Below are 22,548 nucleotides of genomic sequence, written 5' to 3'. Positions count from 1 at the left end.
TTTGCTTTTGCTCAACCAGCCTCTGTGTCAGTTGGTGCAGAGCTTGCCCCAGGTACAGCTTACTGCACTGAAGAGCTGTGGCAAATTTCGTATTTTGTAGCAGAAGCAGGTTTTGATCAGCAGGAGACGTTTGACTTGCTTTCGGCTCGGACAACAGCACTGTATGGGAGAAGCTGCATTCCAACCGCGGAATAAACGCTGCAGCTAGCTCTGCGACAGCGGCTTGTCCATGAGAAGAAGGCTGCGAGCTACAATGATGAAGGCAATACAGAAATTAATGCAGGTAATTTCGGAGTGTCTTTATGCCAAATCATGATAGCGATGCATACAAAGCAAGCAGCGCGTTTGTGTCAAGTTGCCTATTACATTCTTGCACCCTTTTAATTAGCAGCTTAGGGTTTTTTCAATCAAATGCACGAGGCCAGAAACGTTGCTAATTAAAAGGAAACAGGACTCTGACTATATGCTGGCTGGGTAGAAGTATTTGCAGCTCCTGTTGCTAAGCAATGTGTTTGATGCACAAATCATACAGCACACAAGCTAACGTTCACCTAAGACATTTTTTGCTGGATCAGATTATACTGCAACCACCATAGCAAACAGGGAGGAGAAAGCACAGCAAGAGGAAATCATCAGAGATAAGAAAACTTGACTTATCAGAGCCTCTCATTTTTAAAGCAAGTGAAACCAAAAGGCCAACACAGGCCAGCAGGGAGATATTTGGGTAAAGGGCACTACGATTGCTATTTAGGCTTTCTCCCACTAAGCATACACAGAAACTGCCTACAACAAATTGATCAGATCCCAATCGTGTCTCCTTAAGCTAAAAAAAGGCGGGGGAAAAAAAAAAGGAGGAAAAAAAAAAAGGAGGAAAAAAGATGGAAAAAAAAGGAATACATGCTGTTGAGCATCCTGCTCATGGCTAGATGCAACATGCATGACTGAGAATCAATAATAATAATAATAATAATGTAAAAAAAAAGGGCTCACAAGAACACCATGCAGTGAGGTCAGGCAATACTGATGGGGCTTACTTTTGAACGGGGAAGTGAGAGGGGAAGACAGAGGGCAAGAAAGTGTAAGAGAAGATAACAAATGAATGATCAGTGCAAACCATAGTGATGGATCATTCTCATTACGGGTGGGAACCCAGGTCAGGGCATGTTCAAACTGCAAGGAGAGAAAGGAAATCAGCAGCGAGCCCTGAAAACTACCAATGATGCAAAAATAGGTGATGATTTCAAAGAATTGTTTCCATCAAACAAAATTTATCTGCTGTTGCAGATATCAGGGATTTCCTTCTATGGGAAACACTGCTGAACAAAAATGTCAGTGGGTGAGTAAGACTGTACTACTGCAGTCCGAGGAGGAGGCTGGACAGAAATTACTGAAGAAGAAGAAGAGAGGAAATGTTGAACCACGACAAGACTGTCAATATACAGCCGTTACAGAAAGTTTTAAGCTGATAATCATTCCAGTCTGTTTCATCAACAAAACAAATGAAATACATCTTGTAGTTTCTCCCCTAAAAGGCAAGGCTCTAAGGAGAGGAAAAAAAAAAAAAAAAGAAAAAAAGAGGGAACCCAACTCCGAGAGAAAGAAGATTTTCCTTTGTTGTACAGATAATAAATCAGGACCCACCAGGAAATCATTAAAGATATCAGCCTCTATTTAAATTTAAATTTAAATCAACCCTCAAATTCACTTTTATGCCCAAATCCTTCAGTCTCTTCCATGTGTAGAGCCCCCAGGAGCCCATCGCTTCCGGCGGGCTGGAGCTCCAGGCGCGCACCCAGGGCGAGCTGCAGCACCAGCGCCGCAGATCCCATTTTACAGCTCTAAGGGGATTATCCGGGGAAACAGACGTGAACATATGCCAGCTCTGGTTTTAACTACGCATGCTAAAGAAGATGACATTTCTAATATCTTCCTTAACATGATGTTTTACACAGAGAAAGCATTCATATAGGAAAAAAAGAAAAAAAAAACAACAACAAAACAAAAGCAGATTTAGACAACAGTGTCAGCATTACAGCACCGGGAATGGTTTAATTATTCCTCATCTGGAAATGTCACCGCCGTCAGCTATTGCCGTGCAGCACACACACATGCAAGCCCGGGGGATTTCAGCCCTCCTCCCTGCTTAGACACCTGCGATGCTGCGAACTCCACGTCCGGAGGAATGCCGTGGTAAAATTCCCAGGGAGATGGGGGATGTGGAGGGGGGGGGTTCACCCTCCTGCCAGGAAAACGGCCGCAAACGCCCAGAACTGCTGCAGCCAGAGAGGGCTGCTGGCCCCAAAGACCCCTAATGCCACATCATTTCTGACTCCGCTTTTCCAACTCCTGAGCTGTATCCTAGGCACAGGAACGCTGCCACGCCACAATTTTAGAGAAGGACTGCGGGCACCGGCTTGTCTACGCTCGACAGAAGTTCACAGTACAACTTTAAAAGAGAGTATTAGGCCAATGCTGAATTAATTTTAAAATCCTTCCCATAAAGCCTCGGCTTTGGCCTTGCATTCAGTGGGATTTCAGCCTGCGCTTAAGTGGGTTTTGAGCCAAGGATTTTAAGCACGTGGTTTTGTTGCTACTGTATTTAATTTGACACAGTTTTTACTCATTGTATGCCTCCGTACCGCTTCACACGCTGCTTTAATTACACAGTAGCAACTTATTTAAATTTCATGAGAAAAAAAATTGGGCACAATATTCAAACAGGTGTTTTCTTCTCTCCGTTGATTACTGGTTTCAATAAATCCAGTCTTTATCCCAAGTCCTGCAAGATAATTGTTCATGTCCACACTCCGTGGCAGATGCAGAACAGGGAATTCCATCTGGCTTTTCAGAGTAAAATCAAAGCGCCATCATCCATCCCCTTCTCCATCGCAAAGGAAACATTTGTCAAAACCTGTGATCTAGCTTCCTCTTCCAAAGATTAAAAATAAAGACTTTGAGAGAAAAGTTTAATTATTAATTACGACTTCATTAAATATTTGTCTTACCTGAAACTTCTTTATCCTCCTACCTTTATTCATTCTACCTACAAACATCTTGAGAATATTTGGCAGTGCTAGATTTTTCCAGGTGCTTTTCAAATTTTTTAATATTTATGTTATTTTCCTAGGTGGTTTGGTTTTGGTTGTTTTTTTTTTTGAACACTGAAAGCATTCATAGCAAAACTGTCAGGGATGCACGGTATTTTTTTCAGTTTTGCTCGATTGAGAAGGGACATTCTGGAGAGCTGCAATTTACTCTTGCACAATCTAACAGAAAATAATGTCAATAAAATAAATTGACTCCTAAGAATCCCCAAATTGCAATATATAAAGTATCATTTACAGTCAATCCAACAGGTACAGGGCAACTTATCATCTTACAAACTCCAACCCAAATGACAACAGAAGGGACTGCTCCTTTCTTCTTAGCAGGTATGTCAGGTCGGAACATTCTCTATCTGTTTGCAGGTTTATTTTTATTGAGTCTATTGCTTCTTAAAGCCTTTTGGATACACAAGTCCCTTAAAAGAGGCAACTAATGAAATATTTCAAGTACAAGTCTTCCAAAGTTGCAGTACTGATGTTTTGGAAGGAAGCTTATTTCATTGTAGGAAGATTATTTCATCGATATAATTAAACTTTCTAGGGGAATCCCTGGGCCCTTATGCATGAAATCAACATCTATCCCTTTGTGACAGCACAATCCAGATTTCACGGAGGGAATTGTTATTATTATTTTTTTTACCAAAAGAGTGTGACCAGGAAAGGGTTAGAACAAGGCAGAAGATCCGCTAATTCTTTCCAAAGCATGCAGTAAGCTAATCCATTGGAGCCTAGCACAACAGTTGCTTTCAGCAGCACAGAACTTAAATGGGACTCAGAAAATTATCCCAGAATTAGTAAATAAACTTTTAAAGTAGTTTCAAGGCATACAATCTCAACCAAGGGCAGGAGGCTCTTACCATCAAACCCATCTTCCTCTGTCCCAAGTTCATCATCTGAGCAGATGTTCAGCACGTTTACCAGCATCTCTGTCACTAAAACAGAAAACAAATGCAAAACGTTGATACTAAGCTTCCCTGGTCTGTCAGAGAGCAAGCTCCAGTTGTAGTAGTGTTAATAAAAATTCAGTACCGAAACAACACCTGCTTTTTAAAGAACATGACCTTGTTTTACGCAGGTAGTAATACAAGCTCGAAGTGTTTCATGTAGTTAATTAAAAGTACAAGTTTCCATAAAAATTGCTCCAAATATAATAAACATCACAATAAAAAAAAAGACCTTAAAAAAAAAAAAAAGCATTTACAACCTCTCTTTTTGCAATTGTCAATGAGCTAGTAACTTTTGTTTTCTCCCCCTCAATACATTTTTGCCTTTCGCTCATCTTGGACAACAGAACTGACCACTTTCCTCTTGCTGCTACATTGCAGTAGGATTTGATTTCCCTGCTCAGCAAATGGAATGAAATTCTAATTGAAAAACTTACAGCAAGAGAGATGACAGAATGTTTATTTATTTATCCAGGTTTTGGACACTGTACTTTCAGTTCAACAACACATAAACCCTTGTAAGATGTTCACAAAGGGGCAGCATCCCTTGAAATCCAGGACAAATAGACTAGATGAGCATTGTAGGTCCCTTCCTACAATGAACTGTTCCATATTCAATAGAAATATAATTATTGGTGAATTCAGAATATATTCAACTTGCTTACTTTGCAACTCAGGCATGGAAGGGTTAGCCTTAGACTACCACTAACCTGGTCCCAGCTCTTTTTGGAAAGGCAGCAGTGAGACACTAACCAGAGAGCACATGGGGTAAGAACAGTGGAAAAAAAAAAAATCCAGCAATAATCACAACCAAGGAAATGTAATTTAGAGATCAAAAAAGCCAAAGTTATGAGGTAAAATGTGAAATCATTAGCAGATTGAGAAAAACTCCACTACATCTACATGTAGTAAGCATCATTAAAAGGGTTACCAGGCATGTCTAGTCTTGCACTAGCTACAGAGGTTGAAACTTAACGTTTTTTAATCAAGTGGTTATTAAAATCCTCTTCTGTGACAACTACGATGGCTTGGAACATTAGAAGGGTGGGATAAAGCTATGATTTTCCTACATTAGTGAAGGATTTAATATTTTCCTTTGACAGGATTACTGGAAAGACTTTCCACATTAACAATGACCAGCGAAACTAACAGCTTCCTACCTTGGTTGGCCTTTGAGGGAAAAAATCTATAAAAAAAAAGGAAATAAATAAAAAGCTGTGTAGAACATCAACTCTTACATCCATGAGCTTCGGTTTGCAGAGAAAGGGAAGACACTGATTTCAGTTCTCAGGGCTCTAAAATTTCCAAGCAATTGGTAAAAGTGACTACTGGGAAGACATGAAGGAGGAAAAAAAGAAAAAAGAGGAAAGAGGAGCGTTCACGGACTCAGAACCTCAACGAGTCTGACCATGCATCCTGCAACCCCACCTGAGCAGGTCACCGATGGGAAGCCTCTGAAAAAATGACCTCACAGAGCATCTTGCAGGACTGCAACGTGTATGGAGAACAAGCCCATCCTAAAAACAGCCTGGCTGAGTTTACGGCCGAAGAAAATGAAAGCGCTTTATCTGCTCCACGAGAGCCCGCAACATGCGTCAGTGTGGATTATGTAACGTCTCCATTAGTGGAAACAGCTGCCTATTCTTTCTTAATCCCTGTTTCATTGTCTATCTGCTTTGTTCACAGAGACCTCGGGCGTCTCACCAGCGGCTTTCCTCGTACAAAAGAGTAGCTGAAAACAAAGCTGGTCATGACTGCAGGTAAGAGCCACAGCTGGCTGTATTTCCAGTTGCCTATTAAGATAGAACTGTTATTCCAAGCAGCTTTTAAGAGTTTATTATAGTTTTCTGGCAGTAATTGCTGTTGCAGCAATATACTATAATGGATGGATCAAAGCAAGCTGCATCTCAGGCCCTGAATAAAATGACTTGGGGTTTAAGCAGTTTGCATTATGCATTCATTTAATACGTTAGACCAAAGAGTTTTCATGCCTTTTGTGTGCTTGCCATTCATAGCATGAAGTTGTCTTCGGGCAACATCAAGAGCATCCTGTTTCAATAAAACATCATTTATGTTCTTTAGAGTCTTCTAGCCAGCAATGAGGCACTGTACGCCCCGGGCAGAGAAGAGGCTGAGGAGCAGGTTTTCCTTCTTCCTGCCATCTCTCTACTCTCTCTGGGAACGGTTAACCAGAATGGGTCTTAGTCCATTGCCAGCTCTCTGGTGAACAAGCAACCCATCATCATCTTATCAGAAAGGTCAGCTGGGTAGGATGTAACCATGATGTAGCGAAGTCTGTTGGGATGTCCCTCGAGCAGTAAGCAATATCCAAGGGAATGCCCAAGAGCTTCTAAAGGAACAACTAATAAGAATTTTATTCAGTGACCGCACCTCTGGCCTGCAATGCCATAAAATCTATTTCTACAGCAGAAACATTAATAGCCTGGAAAGAGTGGGAATTCTAAAAACGTACAAGAAGCGTGATTAACCATTGATAATTGTTTGCCTCTCTGAGGCCCATTTCTTCAAATCTGTCCTCGAAAGCAAGTCATCTGTTTTCATATTATTCTTGCCATTTCAAATAAACAAGGCCACACGTACAGTGACTAAGAAACCTTTCTGCAGTTTCTACAAACAGTCGATTTACATACCTTTCTCACCCACAAACGGCAAGGACCAGGTAAACACATCCATGAAGTTTGGAAGCCAGTACGGATGAGGGGAGCAGTTGAACTGCCTGATATTCATAACGTTGTTCTCATATTTCAATACTGCAGCTAGAAGGGAGAAAGGAAAAGAAAAAAAGTGTGTGACTGGCTACTGGACCAGTACCGCTCACGGCGTGCCCAGCCTGCTCACCAGCTTTCAACCACTCGACCCAGCGGCAGCACTTGACTCCGAGTTATAACTGGATACAGCCTCAAAGATGACACAAGCTACTTCCAGTCTGAAAGTGGTGTCGTCAGCTCTCCCTGACACTAAGATGGGTTGATAAGTGAATTAATAACCCTGAGTAGTCATGAACGTAGGCTCTGGGACCTGCCACCAGCGGGGAACGAGGCAGAGTATCCACAACCACTCATTTCGCACAGTCATCTGAGCTTCATCACACAACCATGCTTTGGAGAGGGCAGAGAAAAGCATTTATCACTCAGAGTTTGAGTGCTGCTCTTCCAATGAACGTTTTCAACGTATTGCATTCATAGTATTGTACAACAGGTGACACTTTCTTCTCCCGTTACTCAGACTCGAGGTGCGTGAGACTTTGCTCCTTGTAGTATGAATGAATACTAACACGATTTGGCTTGCACCGTTTAAAATTCGTATCATTCTCGTCAACACACACACAAAAGACCACATTTGCTAATGGGCAGAAATAGATACTTATGCCATAGCCATTTTTTAAAGCACTACACCAAGTTCAGTGTTCACTTGTGCTAATGGACATCAGGTCCGTATCTGATACAGGGTCTGAATAATTTTAACCTGTTTTTGCAATAGTGATAGAACAAAGTAAATCAAAGTATTATAAAGCATATGAGTAAGAAACAGCTATTTATTTCTAGAAAAGACCATAGCTGCACCCAGGCCCAGTGCAGCCAAAAAGTCAGATGAAAGAGGGAAAGGCTGAGTGTGGCTTGGGTATAACTGAGAGGGCAGAGAGCACGGGCAGGAGACAAAGGGACAATATCAATTTGGTTAGGGAGGAGCGAAGTAATCATGGAAACGTAGCACATGAAATAAAATTAACTCAACAATAAGACTAGATTAACTGTGCTTATCAAAACTCATTTTCCAAAGCATGAAGTTTGCCCAACACTACGTTCCGCACCAAATCTAGACTTTTGAGCATTTTAAAAATTTTTTTATAGCAGTAAGTGGTTATCAGGGTGCTGTAGATTACTCAAACCAAGGCCATTCATTGAGACTGCCTGGAAGAACACAGAATGGGTGTGGGTTCAGCAGCTATTTGTTGGCTTTGGAAGAAAGTATGGAGGGAGAGCTTTCAATAATATGGTGTTTCAATAAAAATCACCCTGTGCTGGATTTCTGTTGTTCACTTTATGAGTCAACTGCCTCAGCTTGGGAAACAGTAAAACTAAATCTCATCCTTTCCTTCTTTTTACTTTCCTGTTTTTTTGCAAAGATATATGAAATGCAAGATCTTAATAAGGCAGTTACTCAACTTGGTCGCAGTATCTCTAACCTAACTAGGGTATATTTTAATTTACAGAATCTGTTTCCTGAAATTCAGTAATTTCTACATTGCACAGGCGCAGAATACATGAGCTCTTGATGTGAACAGAGCCATTTATGAAACAGAAGAGCAAGTTATTTCTTTGCTCATGGAGAAAAAGGTAATTTTGAGATGACCACCTAAACCCAAAGTGACTCATAATTATCCTAAACACAAAGACATAAAAGTTTTTAAGCAATACAGTCACAGCAGACTGCGGGCAGGATCTTTAATCAACATGGGACTAAACCAGTCAACCCAAGGTGAAGCTTTCATCCACTGTAAAAGGTGCTGGCACTTTACATTTTTATTACCAGAAAATTAAGGGTGGGGTTTCACTTTTTAGAAGACAGCTCAGTGAACTTTATATGAAGTTTGCTGGTCATCTCACTACTGGAATTTACATATAGCTCTGAAAGCACTCGCTGCTCACATGCTTATTCTCACGTAGACAGCGCTGACTTCACTATGACCTGCCGGTCTTCACCTGATCTTGTAGCAGTTCTAGTTCTGCGGCTGTAGGTGAGCCGTCATCAAATACTTTTTACACTAGAGACAATATACTGCACACACTGGAAGACACGTATGTAACTTTTCATAAATCATCTTCAATTTGCCTTTTTAAGCTAGGAATTAAGCCATCCTGATGAGATCTAGTAACCTGCGACCTTCAGAACGGTCCTCCTCAGCTTTAGTTGGAGAAAAATGAACCAAGGAAGCAACATACACGATAATGTCTTCGTAAATGATGAAACAGCCTGAATCAAAACGATGTCAGAAATATACCACTCCAAAAACAGATAGAGAAGGAGGCATATCACACTTTGTTATCCTCTTTCCTCCACCCTTCCCACCTGTGGCGCTCCAGGGAGGAACATAGTTCCAAGGGCTGGTTATCACCTCGCAGCCAGCAATGAAGCTGCACGACTGCAACATGGCACAGCACTGTGGGAAATGCAGCGTATCACAACGTTGGCTGAAAGGGGACAACAAGTTCTTCTGACTCTTCATCTCCTTCCATTGACTAAAGCGTGTGTCAATCAGACAAGAAACTTTTTTTGATGCACTAGACTGTTGTTTCCCACGCAAATGTAATAGGTTCCTAAAAGTTTTCTGTTTTGTGGCCAATGAGAGAGTCCAGAGTGACCTGAGAGTTTCTGAAGCCCACTCACCCATAGAACACAGACAACGGCTCGCTGATTTTATATAAACTTTTGCCAGGCAGACACCCTCTATTTAAATAAACCACATTTGACTCTCACCATCCTACTCTGATAGTTGGCAGCCACTCTGCTGCTCACTAAAATAAAAATGGCTTAATACTGCTATTAGCAAAAATGAGAAAACTAGTGTTGATGCTCTTAATATTTCCATCACTTTTTGGCTGAAATTACATATGGCAGATCGAAATTCATTCTCCTTCTATTACAGTGACACAATTGCATAATAAAAATAAATAGTTTGTGGCTTTACAGCAAAAATGAGTCAAAACCACACAAAAAGGATCACTTAATGGTTGTGAGGATTCATTTAGAAGGACTAAAACTTCAAATTCATCATCTTAGTGAGCTGACGTAGTTCCTCTTTCCACTATTTCTTCAATTTATCCATTAAGTCTATTTCTAAATTCTGTGAAAGCCAAATAAATCATTTTTACAATGAACTTTTAAAACTAGCCTCTAAAAAAGCCTGAACCAAAAGCAGAACAGTTGGAAAACATCAAATTAAATGCAAATGGCTTTAGTTGAGTTTGTTTTTTTTAAAGGAAGATAATTTATTTTGAGATTCTGTAAAATAAAAATCTTCACACCACCTTATTAATTTATATACTTGAGTATCTTACAAAAGCAAGTTCTGATAACAGTATTTTGAAAATTATTTTCCTCATTAAATGACCTGTACAGCTCCCCCACAAATGACTTCAAAATCCAGCTGAAGAAAACTAACACTATACAATAGAGCAGGGTAATAACAGAGGCAGGAGTCTTCTAAAATCACCCTACTCTTAAAAGAATAAAATAAAGTAGGGTAGTTACCAGTATCACACATACTTTTCTGAACTTTTATTTTAAAATCTTTCATTTACAAGCATGACGTATGCAAAATATTTTTATTAGGCAACTAACGAAGATGATATTTAAACATGAAACAAACTGGCTCTTGTTATGATTGTGCATTCCTGACTACTGCTTAATAGTCAGAAAAAGAAAACTTCACCTGGATCAAGAAAATGTTGCTCAGATAATAGCAGGAGTTTCCCTGAGCTATTCTGGCCCCTTGCTTTCTTTTGGTCATAGCTCTTGCTTCCCTCTCTGTTGGCTCAGAAAAGGTTTGGGGGTTTCACCTCTCCTTCGATTTCTTAGTCCACACTAACTTGATGCCTAAATAGCTATAGGAGACCTCAGCTGCCCTGAAAGAGCAGGAATCTTTTAAAGGTTATATGACTGCAGGTCACTGATGGAGGAGACAGAAGAAAGTAGGATGGGTTCCTTTGGTTACGAAACCTGGAACCGAGGAAAACCTGACTCTCTCCAACATTTGCTTTTTATTCCAGGCTGCAACCTCTATACTTTTCTCTCCAAGCATATATGCAGAGCAGATGCTAGCAGACCAAGCCACCAGTCACAGTTTTATTGTGTAGAATCACCAACCAGAGCAAGAATCTTATTATTCTTAACAGCCACACACATTTTAATCTAATTTTGATACTCGCTGTTGTAAATGAGTTTTAGAAGCTAATGTTTTGTAAAGTGAAGATGTGCAGATATCCCAAATGACATTATACTTCTTTCCAATGCTAGTAAACTGAGATATCGGATGCTTAAATCACATTAGAGTGAAATGAAACACCAACGCAGCAGGCAAAGGGCGCTCGTACTGTTCAGCTTTAAGCATTTAACAGAGGTACCTAAGGCTGGAAATACAGGTGGTGAAAAATGTTCAGGTCAGAAACCTCCTCCTTTCAGCTAGAAATGGAGACAGCTCAGCTAACCTCAGCATCAAATCCTGGTTGATGAGAAGCTCAACATGAGCCAGCAACGTGCGCTGGCTGCCCAGAAAGCCAACCGTGTCCTGGGCTGCATCAAAAGCAGTGTGGGCAGCAGGGCGAGGGAGGGGATTCTGCCCCTCTGCTCTGCTCTTGTGAGACCCCACCTGGAGTAATGTGTTCAGCTCTGGAGTCCCCAGCACAAGAAGGACATGGAGCTGCTGGAAGGCCACAAAGATGATCCGAGGGCTGGAGCACCTCTGCTATGAAGACAGACTGAGACTCAAGTTGGGGTTGTTCAGCCTGGAGAAGAGAAGGCTCCAGGGAGACCTTCTAGCAGTCTTTCAGTACCTAAAAGGGACTTACAAAAAAGCTGGAGAGGGACTTTTTACAAGGGCGTGTAGTGATAGGACAAGGGGCAATGGCTTTAAAAATGGAAGAGGGGAGACTTAGATTAGATATATGGAAAAAATTCTTCACTCGGAGGGTGGTGAGGCACTAGAAGAAGTTGCCAAGTTGTGGCTGCCCCATCCCTGGAAGTGTTCAAGGCGAGGTTGGATGAGGCTTTGAGCAACCTGATGCAGTGGAAGGTGTCCCTGACCATGGCAGGGGGGTTGGAACTAGATGATCTTTAAGGTCCCTTCCAACCCAAACCATTCTATGATTCTATGAAATATAAGCACATAGTGCCATCTGAGAACCCCTGGGGTATCTCCTTGGTCTTCCTTGGTTAAAGATGAGCCCAGATCTCCCGTCTCCTGTGTCATACCTGTCAGATCAAGCAGATGTTTCAGACTCTTCTGGCATCTCAAATGGCATTTTAAAAGCCTGTATGTTGGGAGGTAGATTAAGGCCTTAAGGAACGTGAACAACATTAAACTGCATGACCACTACTTCAGAATTACCCAAAGACATTAAATATCCTGCTTCAAGATCTGTTGAATAATTTTTCAGTATAGATTAATTGATAATATTTCCATCGGGGTGGGGGGGTGGGGAGGAGGAGCATGGTAGAAATACTATCCCAGAATGAACCACGTGTTTTTAGATAAACAACCTCAAAGTAATTTTAGCAAACAAGTTAACTAATTTGCTTGCAATGTTTTCCAGAAAACTCATTGTGCATTTAGAAAACACACACAGGGAAAGGTCTCAAATTCTTCATACCTAAGAAAGAAATTTCAATTTCTGATTTAATGCCAAATTAACTTTAGCACTAACTGTGCAACCGGGAGCAGTGCCTTCTCCTCCAGCAGAGTTGCTAAGTAACCACAGCGTTTTCTGCCCAACACAGGTCAGGGATAAGCGTTAGTAAAAATGCTTAAAGAGTTTAAATATTATCAAAGGAAAAAATTATTTACTATACAAGGTAACGATGTAAATAATCCGGTACAGAAGCGGGGCTAATTTTAGTTGGGAAAAATCTTCCCTTTTACTGAAGATTTTTATTTCACATGTGCAATGGTGACGTCCAAAGAAACAGCGCAACAGCATTCAAGATTTTATCAATAGACCACAAAAATCACTTCTGGCAAACTTCTCTGCGTCAGCAATGAGATGGCCTAGATACCCTGACAGCTCCTCTTTAAAAGCTTTCGTTTCCATGACAAGGCCTCATCACAACAGCAGAGATAAAGCATTAAAGAAAACTGATCGGGCAAACAGAAGGTTACGTTGCTTTTCTTTCTCCCAAAGTGCTATTATTTCGCAAAGATCATCCTTGTCTTCCAGGTGTATTACTCTGCCTTTTTCCAATACGAAAATAATTTTCATGTTATAGAATTGTAGAATGGTTTGGGTTGGAAGGGACCTCAAAGTTCATCTAGTTCCAACCCCCCTGCCATGGGCAGGGACACCCTCCACTACACCAGGTTGCCCAAAGCCTCATCCAACCTGGCCTTGAACACTTCCAGGGATGGGGCATCTACAGCTTCTCTGGGCAACCTGTTCCAGTGCCTCACCACCCTCAGAGTGAAAAATTTCTTCCTTATATCTAATCTAAATCTCCCCTCTTTCAGTTTAATGCCATTGCCCCTTGTCCTATCACTACATGCCCTTGCAAAAAGTCCCTCTCCAGCTTTCCTGTAGGCCCCCTTTAAGTACTGGAAGGCTGCAATGAGATCACCCCGGAGCCTTCTCTTCTCCAGGCTGAACAGCCCCAACTCTCTCAGCCTGTCTCCATAGCAGAGGTGTTCCAGCCCTCGGATCATCTTCATGGCCCTCCTCTGGACTCACTCCAGCAGCTCCATGTCCTTCTTGTGCTGGGGTCTCCAGAGCTGAACACAGTATTCCAGGTGGGGTCTCTCAAGAGCAGAGCAGAGGGGCAGAATCCCCTCCCTCGCCCTGCTGCCCACGCTGCTTTGGATGCAGCCCAGGACACGGTTGGCTTTCTGGGCTGCCAGCGCACGGTGCCGGCTCATGTTGAGCTTCTCACCCACCAGCACTCCCAAGTCCTTTTCCTCAGGGCTGCTCTCAATCCATTCTCCACCCAGCCTGTACTTGTGCTTGGGATTGCCCCGACCCATGTGCAGGACCTTGCACTTGGCCTTGTTGAACTTCACTAGGTTAGATCCATTTGGATGAGATACGTTAGGAAACGTGTATCTATGGTATACCACATACTGATACTTTATGCACACTCCATCGATATATTATTTATCCAATGTGTTAACAACATACCGATGTACAGCTGGTTTTGATTTTGCTAGTACCCCAAACTCCCCTGCATACTTTGATTCTTTCCTTCATCATCTGCTTTTCCTTTTCAGCAAGACCACGTGTACGTTGTGGCGTGTTGGAAGAAACATCACGTTATTTTTTTCGATAGCTTCGGATTCTCTGGTGGTTATCTCACCACCACGAAACCTAATGTTTTAAAAGGGTTCAAAAGATAATAGTCTGTCTTTAGACAGCTAGTTAAAATTGTTCACTCAGCCAAAAAGCATGCACTTACTGAACTGACAGCCAGACACTAAAATATGAAATGTTGCCAACAATTTACAAATAAATTGCCTGCCTCTGTAGAACATCTGTAAAATCTTTCACTTGCTTTTTTTTTTGTTGTGGCACAAACAGCGTTACACCAAGCCCTAATTAAGGCATTAAGAAGCAGTAAATGTGAGAAGGAAAGTTTAGACATGGTACAAGGGCAGTAGATCACATAATGCAGTAATTTTTGGCACCTCTTATTCTGTTGTTATAGAGAATTTCTCCTGGTGATGGGCACCCTTGAATCCAAGGGTAAACCTGTACTTACATAACTTTCTCAGAGTTTCTTGGCCACTACTGCTCTCCTCCAAGGCCCTGAAGTCACAGGTAACTATCAAAATCCAACTAACATTTATCTTCTTGCATGAGGAGTTTTGATCCTCTCCAGAAGGAGTAGTCTCAGAAAATCATCGATGCACCACTACTTCTTGTAACAAGTTTTAATAATAATCTTAAAGTATCTTTTCTTCATGCCTTTTAATAATACAAATGAGAGCAGAAATGTTTGAGAAAGCTATGAAGACACTGAACAGAAACTCAGAAGTTGCCAAAAAAACGTATGTATAAATTCCTCCCCTTTGCCAATGCTCTCCATTATAATGAATATGGAAGGCACTCGTAACAACAATGAAGAAGGATAGTCTTGGAAAGAGGAGGGACACGAGGATCTCCAAATCTAGGCAGTTTCTGAGTCTCTGAATCACCCCCTGAAAGCATATCTCTCTCTGTCTCCATTAACCACACTGGGAACCCGGGAGAGGAGCCTCCTAATTGAAAAACCTAGCTTTGGCACCCGGAGCTGTGCATGTGTGTGGGCTGGGGTTGCGACAGGACCAGCAGCCACATGATGGACGAATTATACACGCAGCCTTCACGAGGCAGCGGCCAGTAACCAAACGGATACAGAAAACTCCCTTTGGTGCCAGAATCCAGTGGAACAAAGCCAAAAGACATTCCCCATGGCGGGTCGGTACTGTGAGACAGCCCATGCAGAGGGTCCACAGCAGCATTATTAACAGGAGATACGCTGAACATGGTCTTGTTTGGGTAACCGATCTTCAGCTACCCCTGCCAAACCTTTTGCTCCGGGAATGTTGTCTCCCCACTGCTCTTTGAGGATATTTCTGATCCCAGTGGCTGCTCTCCAGCAGGGACTGAATAAGCCCTTGGACGAAGTTGGCAACCAAGCCCACTCCTTCTGAAGTGCTTTGAAGAAGTACAAGAAAGTACATCTGCTTTAATGGGTATGAGAACTATCAACCTAGGGTAGAAAACAAGCATGCCTAGCTCCTTGCAGCTTTTTAAAAAGTGTGTATTTATCTTCAGCAACACTGCATTTAAAAATGACCCATTCATGTCAGTGGGAGATGGAGCCTCTCAGGAATTTATTTAGGGTGACTTTATTAGCTAAGTGATAACCAGAAGCATACTAAGAATACATTGTGCATTTAGAAATGCACTGAAAGGGAAGGTACTTACTTGTAGGAGAGTAACTCCTTTTCCAAGGACTGACAGTAATCAAAACCCCAAATGATCTTTAAAAATCAATCAGGTTCTGCACCAGTGCACAATGAATCAGCTAAAGCAACTGTCCTATAACATCTCTGGATGGAAAAGCCTTCCTTTGCGTCCCGAAATCAGTCAGTCAGAAGCTCTGTGTTCTTAGTTAATTTATCTGCTGCAAATCAAGGAAGCCAACAAGTGGCCATGTTTTGGACTGATTGAGGATGATAGTGTTTTTCTTTCTTGAAGAGGGAAGCAAGCACCCAAACACTATCCAGATGAAGATGCATGAGCAACGCGGCACAAAAAATTTCACATGATGTACTTCGAATGCCAAGAGCCAGTGCAATCAGTCACATGAAATAACGCGTCAAAACTTCTAATGAGAGAAAAGGAGGCAGTTAAACCCAACAGAAACTCATCACAAAGCTGCTAAAGGTCAGCCTCCAAATGTACAACGAGTCATACATTAAAGAGTGGCACACCGGTGCCTATCTCGCACCGCTTCTGATGTGGCTGAGCTCGCTCAGAGCAGGTATCGCCAGCAGCGCACCCAAACGTCGGCTGTGACGGCAGATGACCAGTGCCTCCCCACAGCTGGCCTACAGCCTGTCACCAGAAAAGGCTTTCCACCAGTGTAAAGACCTTACTGCCACAGCGGAGCATCGTGGAGCAAGGGAAACGACCCTCTCTTCCAAAACGGAGGGGCACTTCTCTTCACCACCCAAACTCTGTGGTTTCAAATTCAAGATTCTGAATGACACAAATCATTGCTTTACATTTGTTTGCCTTCATGGTAAAAATTTCACATTGTTCACCCATTGCCTTTGTGCACACAGAACCACCTCCATGCTTTAAGAAACAAAAGGCGAACACTTTCTGTGACTTCACTTGTACAGACCCGTCACCAGCCCGCCTTCTACCCAAAGTGGCCAACCCAGAGAATAAAGACACTTTTCTGCCAATAGCAACAATGCTGCCTTGTTTCATTCTTCACTTTTTGGGTTGCCAGTAGAGTCCCTATACCATTTACTTTTACAAAAGTAGCTACTGACAGCTCTGCTTGTGTGTTTTGTGCAGAATGCTTTTATTAATGGTTCCACAAGTTAACACACATATTGAGAACACCAAAGTGTACAAACCCCATTATCTAACAGTGAAAACGTTTCCTTCCCTCGTGTACAGTTCATGGCTTAACAGCTTTTAGATGATAACTTCAATAATATAAAATGATGCCTGAAGAAGTTTTCTTTTGCAAGTTTAAAAAAAAAATAAATTGAAATTTCTTACTTTCTTTACGGGCAAGCGTCCAAATTAAAAACGTCTCTTCTCAATAAAGAACAATCTCTTTGCAATGGAGCCATTTTTGAGAAGTGCATTGAGAAAAAAATTATTTTGTTTTCCTCAAAGGAACACAAATAACTTTAGCTTTACTGGGAATAGGAGAAAGTAAACATTACTGCTCATTTCAAGATATAGGAGGACAGGCTTATTAGAATGCTTTATTTTTAGAAACATGATTTTTTTTTTTCCCCCCCAGTTCATTAGAGGAGATTTCAGGGAACGCAGTAAACTAATAAACTCCAAGAAGCTGCAAATACTTGTATTCAGTGGAGTCTTTATAAGGAGTGACCAGTGATGGCTTATTTGTGCAATAAGCTCTTTTTTTTTTTGGCTAATAATATTTCATTTCCTACATAATAGTTTTCAAGTGACTGAAAAAACCAAAAAAACCAGCAAAAAAAAACCCCAAAGAAACTCAGACAATGCCTATTGCATCCTTTATCCACTGATGATCTGCTCAAGTTTGTTGGCTGGCTAGAGGGTTTGCGTATACAAACTCCATTAATTTTACTGGAAAGGAGCAAAGCGACAAATAATTAATTACAAGTAACACTGGGCTCTGAACATTCACCCACAGCACTTCTTAATATACTTCTCTTAGCTAATAGACCTGTTTTCAGTTTTGCTTCCTGTGTAACATTTAGTTAATAACTTGCAGTCAAAATACAGAAATATCCTCAGGCATGTTAGAATCTATGGTTATGTTGAGAGGCATACATCTGCCTGTAACAAATCTAATTAGGCTTGTATTGTGTAATAAATGGAATCGGCATGAACTAATAAATAGAGGAAGAAAGTGGGCATGAATGGATGGATAAATAGAGAAAGGAGTGAAAAAGAAAACCAATGTAATGTATTTGAGTAAAGAGAAGTACAGTCTACTGTATATTAACAGGAATTAAATTCTTACCTTTGTTATTGTATACATCTAGATAGTTTGGTGCTGAAAAAATTGTGATTAGTGAAGGGAAGCCTGTTGTTTGGCTTTTCCTGTACATACGATACCTAAAAGGAAAGAGAAGATACTGTTGCACAATGTCATATGCATATTTGTCACTGACCAAATCTAGGGAAAAAAAAACCCTAGTATGTTACTATATTGTCTGTTAATAAATGCCAAGACAGAAAAACATACATATGTGCTTTTTAAAGCCACGGAAAAAAAAAAAATTTCTGCAGGCTTATTCATTATATCCATTTGGGATGGTGAGGGATCCACACCATGCTTGAAAACTGTATCTCCATTTGATATTTAATGAGCCAGAGGTGTGTTTTGTTACGAATTTGCTTAGTGCCCATCCCTGGAGCCAGGTGGTCTCTACGCGCGTGCACCCCAGGACGTTCCCAGACGTTGCCTCCGTGGGACTGCGGGTGAAGGCAAAGGCCAGCACGTGCCTTGGAGGTGCACGGTGCCACCTCCAGAAGCGAAGTGCACGTCCTCCGTGACCCTCCAGCTGCCTGCCCTCTCTGGGCATGCAAATGATGGCAAAGCCAGGGGAGATGGAAAGTGTGAAAAGGGGAGGGGATCCAGGGGGTCCCAATATTTTCAGCGCTGCGTCTAATCTCACCCAGTCCATAAGCCAGTTTATCAACATCTGCATGTTTTCATTACCTAACCTTGCTGCCTTGCGAAAAACAAAACGTTTATTGGACCAACATCTAATCAATCAAGAATTAAACTTGCAAGTAACTGGAAGCAAACCAACCAACCAGTCCTTGTCTCTCACTAAGACCCAAGTAACACCAAATAACTGCTCTTTAGTCTTCAGCTGCAAGAAACTGAAGGATTTGGCAAACATCCACAATAGTTGCACAAAACCCACTGTATAGTTTCAATGCAATTCCTTCCACAAAACTTTATTTTTCACCCTTTATTGGAAAGCAATACAATAAAAATGAAATTTCATTACTCTTGGGTATTTCACGCCAGTTATTTTTGGCAGAGTAATAGCTTGCCTTTAATTGCATCGAGGTTTTAAAGTATATGATAATTCAAACATTCAGAATAGCTTTTTATATGCACAGTGAATATCGACCTCATTTCTACAATCTTGCTCTTTACTCTTCAGGTTGGGTAAAGTTTCTATCTCCAAATAGACACATTAATAATTTATGCAAGATATGCAAAGCTATTTATTCAGACACCAGTTCTTCATTAAAATCTCACAAGTATGGTACATTTCAATGGCTAGATAATTTTTTCTAATTTTTTAAAGAGGCATAACAAATTCTATCTTTACGCTGGTAATAGTATCATGAGGGAACCATCAACACCAACCAGTGCTTGACTTGGATTGTTTTTGCACAGAGTGCCTTAATAAACTCCTTAAATTCATTAATGATACTCCTGCATAAAATTACTTTTGGCTCTTGAGCTCCACAAGTTTATTTTCTTGATAAAGTATAAAACCAGAAGTTTCAGGTAGGTGTGAAAGACCGAAGAGATGACAGTTCTGGCCTTCGTGAGCCAAACTGCTTCCCAGGCATTGCTGCAATCAGTACGTCAAAAGTCTCAGACACGTTTGCAAAACTTCTTTTTCTGAGCTGAATTTGTTTTCCTTCCCAAGTTTGGCATCTAAATAACTTTTGGTCATTTCATGCCACTTAAAATCACTAAGGCTAAGTAAGTGGGATATACAAGAATTCATTAAGTTGTGTAACTCAGTAATTATCACATAAAAGATAATTCTAATGCCAGTGTATGTTTTTATAGCATTAATAAATTAAGCAAGAGCTGTTGCAATTTAATTTTAAGCTTTCCAGTTTGCTCTTTCTCAGTTGTTCTTTCTTTCCTCGCTCTGTTTGACAGCGGTAAGCCATTATTCATTATTAGTGCCCTCTCTCCATACACACTTACCCAGCATCCTGGGCTTCATGAGCTCGGAGTATAGATAACAAGTTATTGTGCTGTAGGAATTCACAGACAGCAGGGTAACTGTTGGAAGAAAATAATAGCACCTGTTATGGCATTATCAGAAGCGCCACATTTAGCTCCAGCTTTCAAAAAATGTTTTGTCCAACTTGCATCACTCAGGAGATCAGCCCCTGCGCTGCAGGCAGATTTCAGTAGAGACAACACTAGAAGCAGCACCCTTTGTTGTCTCATCCCATACCTGCAGGGAGAGGAATGCTGGAAAGTTGCAATTCGTTACATAACAACAATCACCTTATTGCTTGTCAAAAAGAAAGTAATTTCTTTTATTATACTTTCAGATTCAATGTACTTGGAAAAAGAAAAATGTGATATAATGGTTGCTCGCAGCAGAAAACCTCCTCACCCACAAACTACAGTATGCACCAGTCTGCTTGTGGACACCAAATAATAAGCTGGTGTGTGGAAAGTGAGAAAGACAGAAAGAAGAAAGGCAACTCAGTCTCCACACTGAAGATGTCTGAACTTCTGAACTTCATCTCCTTGGTAAACAAGAATTATCCTTCCCCTTGGCAACTTAAAATGTAAATTCTGTGACTTCTGAAACCCCAAAAGTGCTCACTGAATATATCTTTCCAAGACATGTTCTACTGTATGAGTGAAAACGAAGCCATTAGGTGAAAACGGTGAGAGTTTCTCTATCATATTTTTCACTGCACACGGACAGCGTTGCTTCAGGAGAATGGAGGAGCCATTTCTTACAACCTCAGCATCCTGAAACCCTTCTTACTGTTTAAGGCACTGAACACATATGAAAAACACATACAAGAAAAACAAAACATAGCATGACCTCTATGCAGTTTTGACAGCACAAGTGGGAAATATAGTTAGAGAAAAGCTATTTAAAATTACATCTAAATAAATGTTACAGAACTTAAAATTACTCCATTTTGCTGCTTTCAAAAATAAGTTTAAGTTTTTTTTTTCTGTAACTACTGTTTTCTTTTTGCCTTTAACTCTGCTGATGACTCTCCATGCCTGTGTTCAAGGATAACAAGCACAATGGCCATCTATCACTTCAAGACAGGAAGCAAAACCTTTCTTCTCCTGTTAACAATTTAATACAGAACCCGAGAAAGTCAAAACTTCCTGGCTTCCCCTGTCAAAGGCCAACTGTAGCAAGAGCAAAACAGGACAAAGAATGTGCATGGAAGAGGACAAAGAAGAAATGGCGTTGGAATAAAAGAGATTTCACAGACCTCACCAAAACCAAACCAGGCCCCTTAAAAACATCTAAGGGGTGGGAAAGAGTCTTTATTCAGACGACACCAAGAGCTCTTTCCTTTTCTCCCTCTTTGGGCCAGTCCTACACAATTTGTTATGCCTTACTCAGAGTTATCTCCCACCCCTGACATCAAGCAATCGTTCAGCTGACTGTCATACTCCATGACCTTTCACCATGGTGGGAAGCAGGGACCCCTGCAAGGTAGCAGACGGTCTTGTTCCCATCCTGGCAGCCTGGTGATCCTGCATTTGTAAGGCACTTCTGATCTCCACTGGCAAAGATGCAGCACGGTATTGCACCCGTTCCTGCCACCTGCTTAAAGAAGCTGCATTTAAAACATTAAACCTGTGGAGAAACCAAGTGTTGCGACCTCCCGTCACAACCTGAATTTACTCCCTGTACTGGAGGTACTCTCTCTGGTGGAGAGTCGGGCTGTCTTCTGAATGTAGCCTGCCCCAAAGCAACATCTGACCTGAGACCAGGACCAGGAGACATTTTCCTGGATTTGAGGCCCAGGATGTGACATGTAGATGTCACAACTGGGCAAGATGGAGAGCAACAATCAAAACTGTTGCTCAAAAAAAAAAAAAAAAAAATCAGAACTGGTGGCAAAAGGTGTAAACTTCACATAGCAGCTCTGAAATGTCACCTGACGGTTGGAGAAAAAGCAAAACAGCTCCTGCATTAACATCCATTCACCATGTTTATTTTCCACTATCGATTTATAGTTCATATAGTTCAAAATAATCCTTAACTAAACATTATACGAAAGACCTGCTGTCCCAGCCACGATGTCATGGACCACTTTCAGAGCCCACTTGCAGTCAGTTAACAGCCCCATCAATTTCTAACTTGATGCATGAAAGAGATGAAAACTCAACAACAACAAAAAAAAAAGCAAAATGTAATGCATCATCTTCCTTCAGTTTATCCAAGAGAAATGCTACTGCTTGCTTCCAACCTTCTTGGATATTTTGAAGCTGAAATGTCATTTGCAGCTGCAGGCTACAAACCCAGTGGAATGGTATATTGCTGGGTTTGGACTTGACCCATCTAGCGTATAGTCTCAGTCGCAGGTTTGGTATTTGGAATTGTCTAAAAAGATTGCCATTATAAAATAATTTCAGTTCCCAAATGGCATGGGGTATCGTTTTGGCAACTGCAGTGATCTCAAATCCTGACAGGCTGCCATTCAAACTGCTGGCAAATGAGAACTAATTTGCATGCATTTCTTTTCTTAATTAATTGTGACTAAATGTAGACTTATGGTACATTTTGTTTAGAA

General features: G+C 41.2%; 1 protein-coding gene across 3 annotated transcripts in view; it reads right to left on the bottom strand.

Annotated features, from left to right (window-relative positions):
* The window catches only part of PPP3CA (protein phosphatase 3 catalytic subunit alpha), a 201,431-nt gene that overhangs the window by 15,839 nt on the left and 163,044 nt on the right, over positions 1 to 22,548 (bottom strand). For all 3 annotated transcript variants that reach the window (XM_086612602.1, XM_086612601.1, XM_086612600.1), the window contains exons 7-10: positions 19,964 to 20,041; positions 18,017 to 18,111; positions 6,700 to 6,825; positions 3,962 to 4,036 (exon numbers count right to left, since the gene is read on the bottom strand). In XM_086612602.1, the coding sequence (XP_086468728.1) occupies positions 3,962 to 4,036; positions 6,700 to 6,825; positions 18,017 to 18,111; positions 19,964 to 20,041 (374 nt within the window). The remainder of the gene's footprint in view (positions 1 to 3,961; positions 4,037 to 6,699; positions 6,826 to 18,016; positions 18,112 to 19,963; positions 20,042 to 22,548) is intronic.

Source organism: Tauraco erythrolophus, chromosome 5 (genome assembly GCF_009769465.1).
Source record: "Tauraco erythrolophus isolate bTauEry1 chromosome 5, bTauEry1.pri, whole genome shotgun sequence".
NCBI classification, from domain to species: Eukaryota; Metazoa; Chordata; class Aves; order Musophagiformes; family Musophagidae; genus Tauraco; species Tauraco erythrolophus.
The sequence above is the reverse complement of the archived record's forward strand: the minus strand, read 5'-3'. Positions and strand labels throughout refer to the sequence as shown.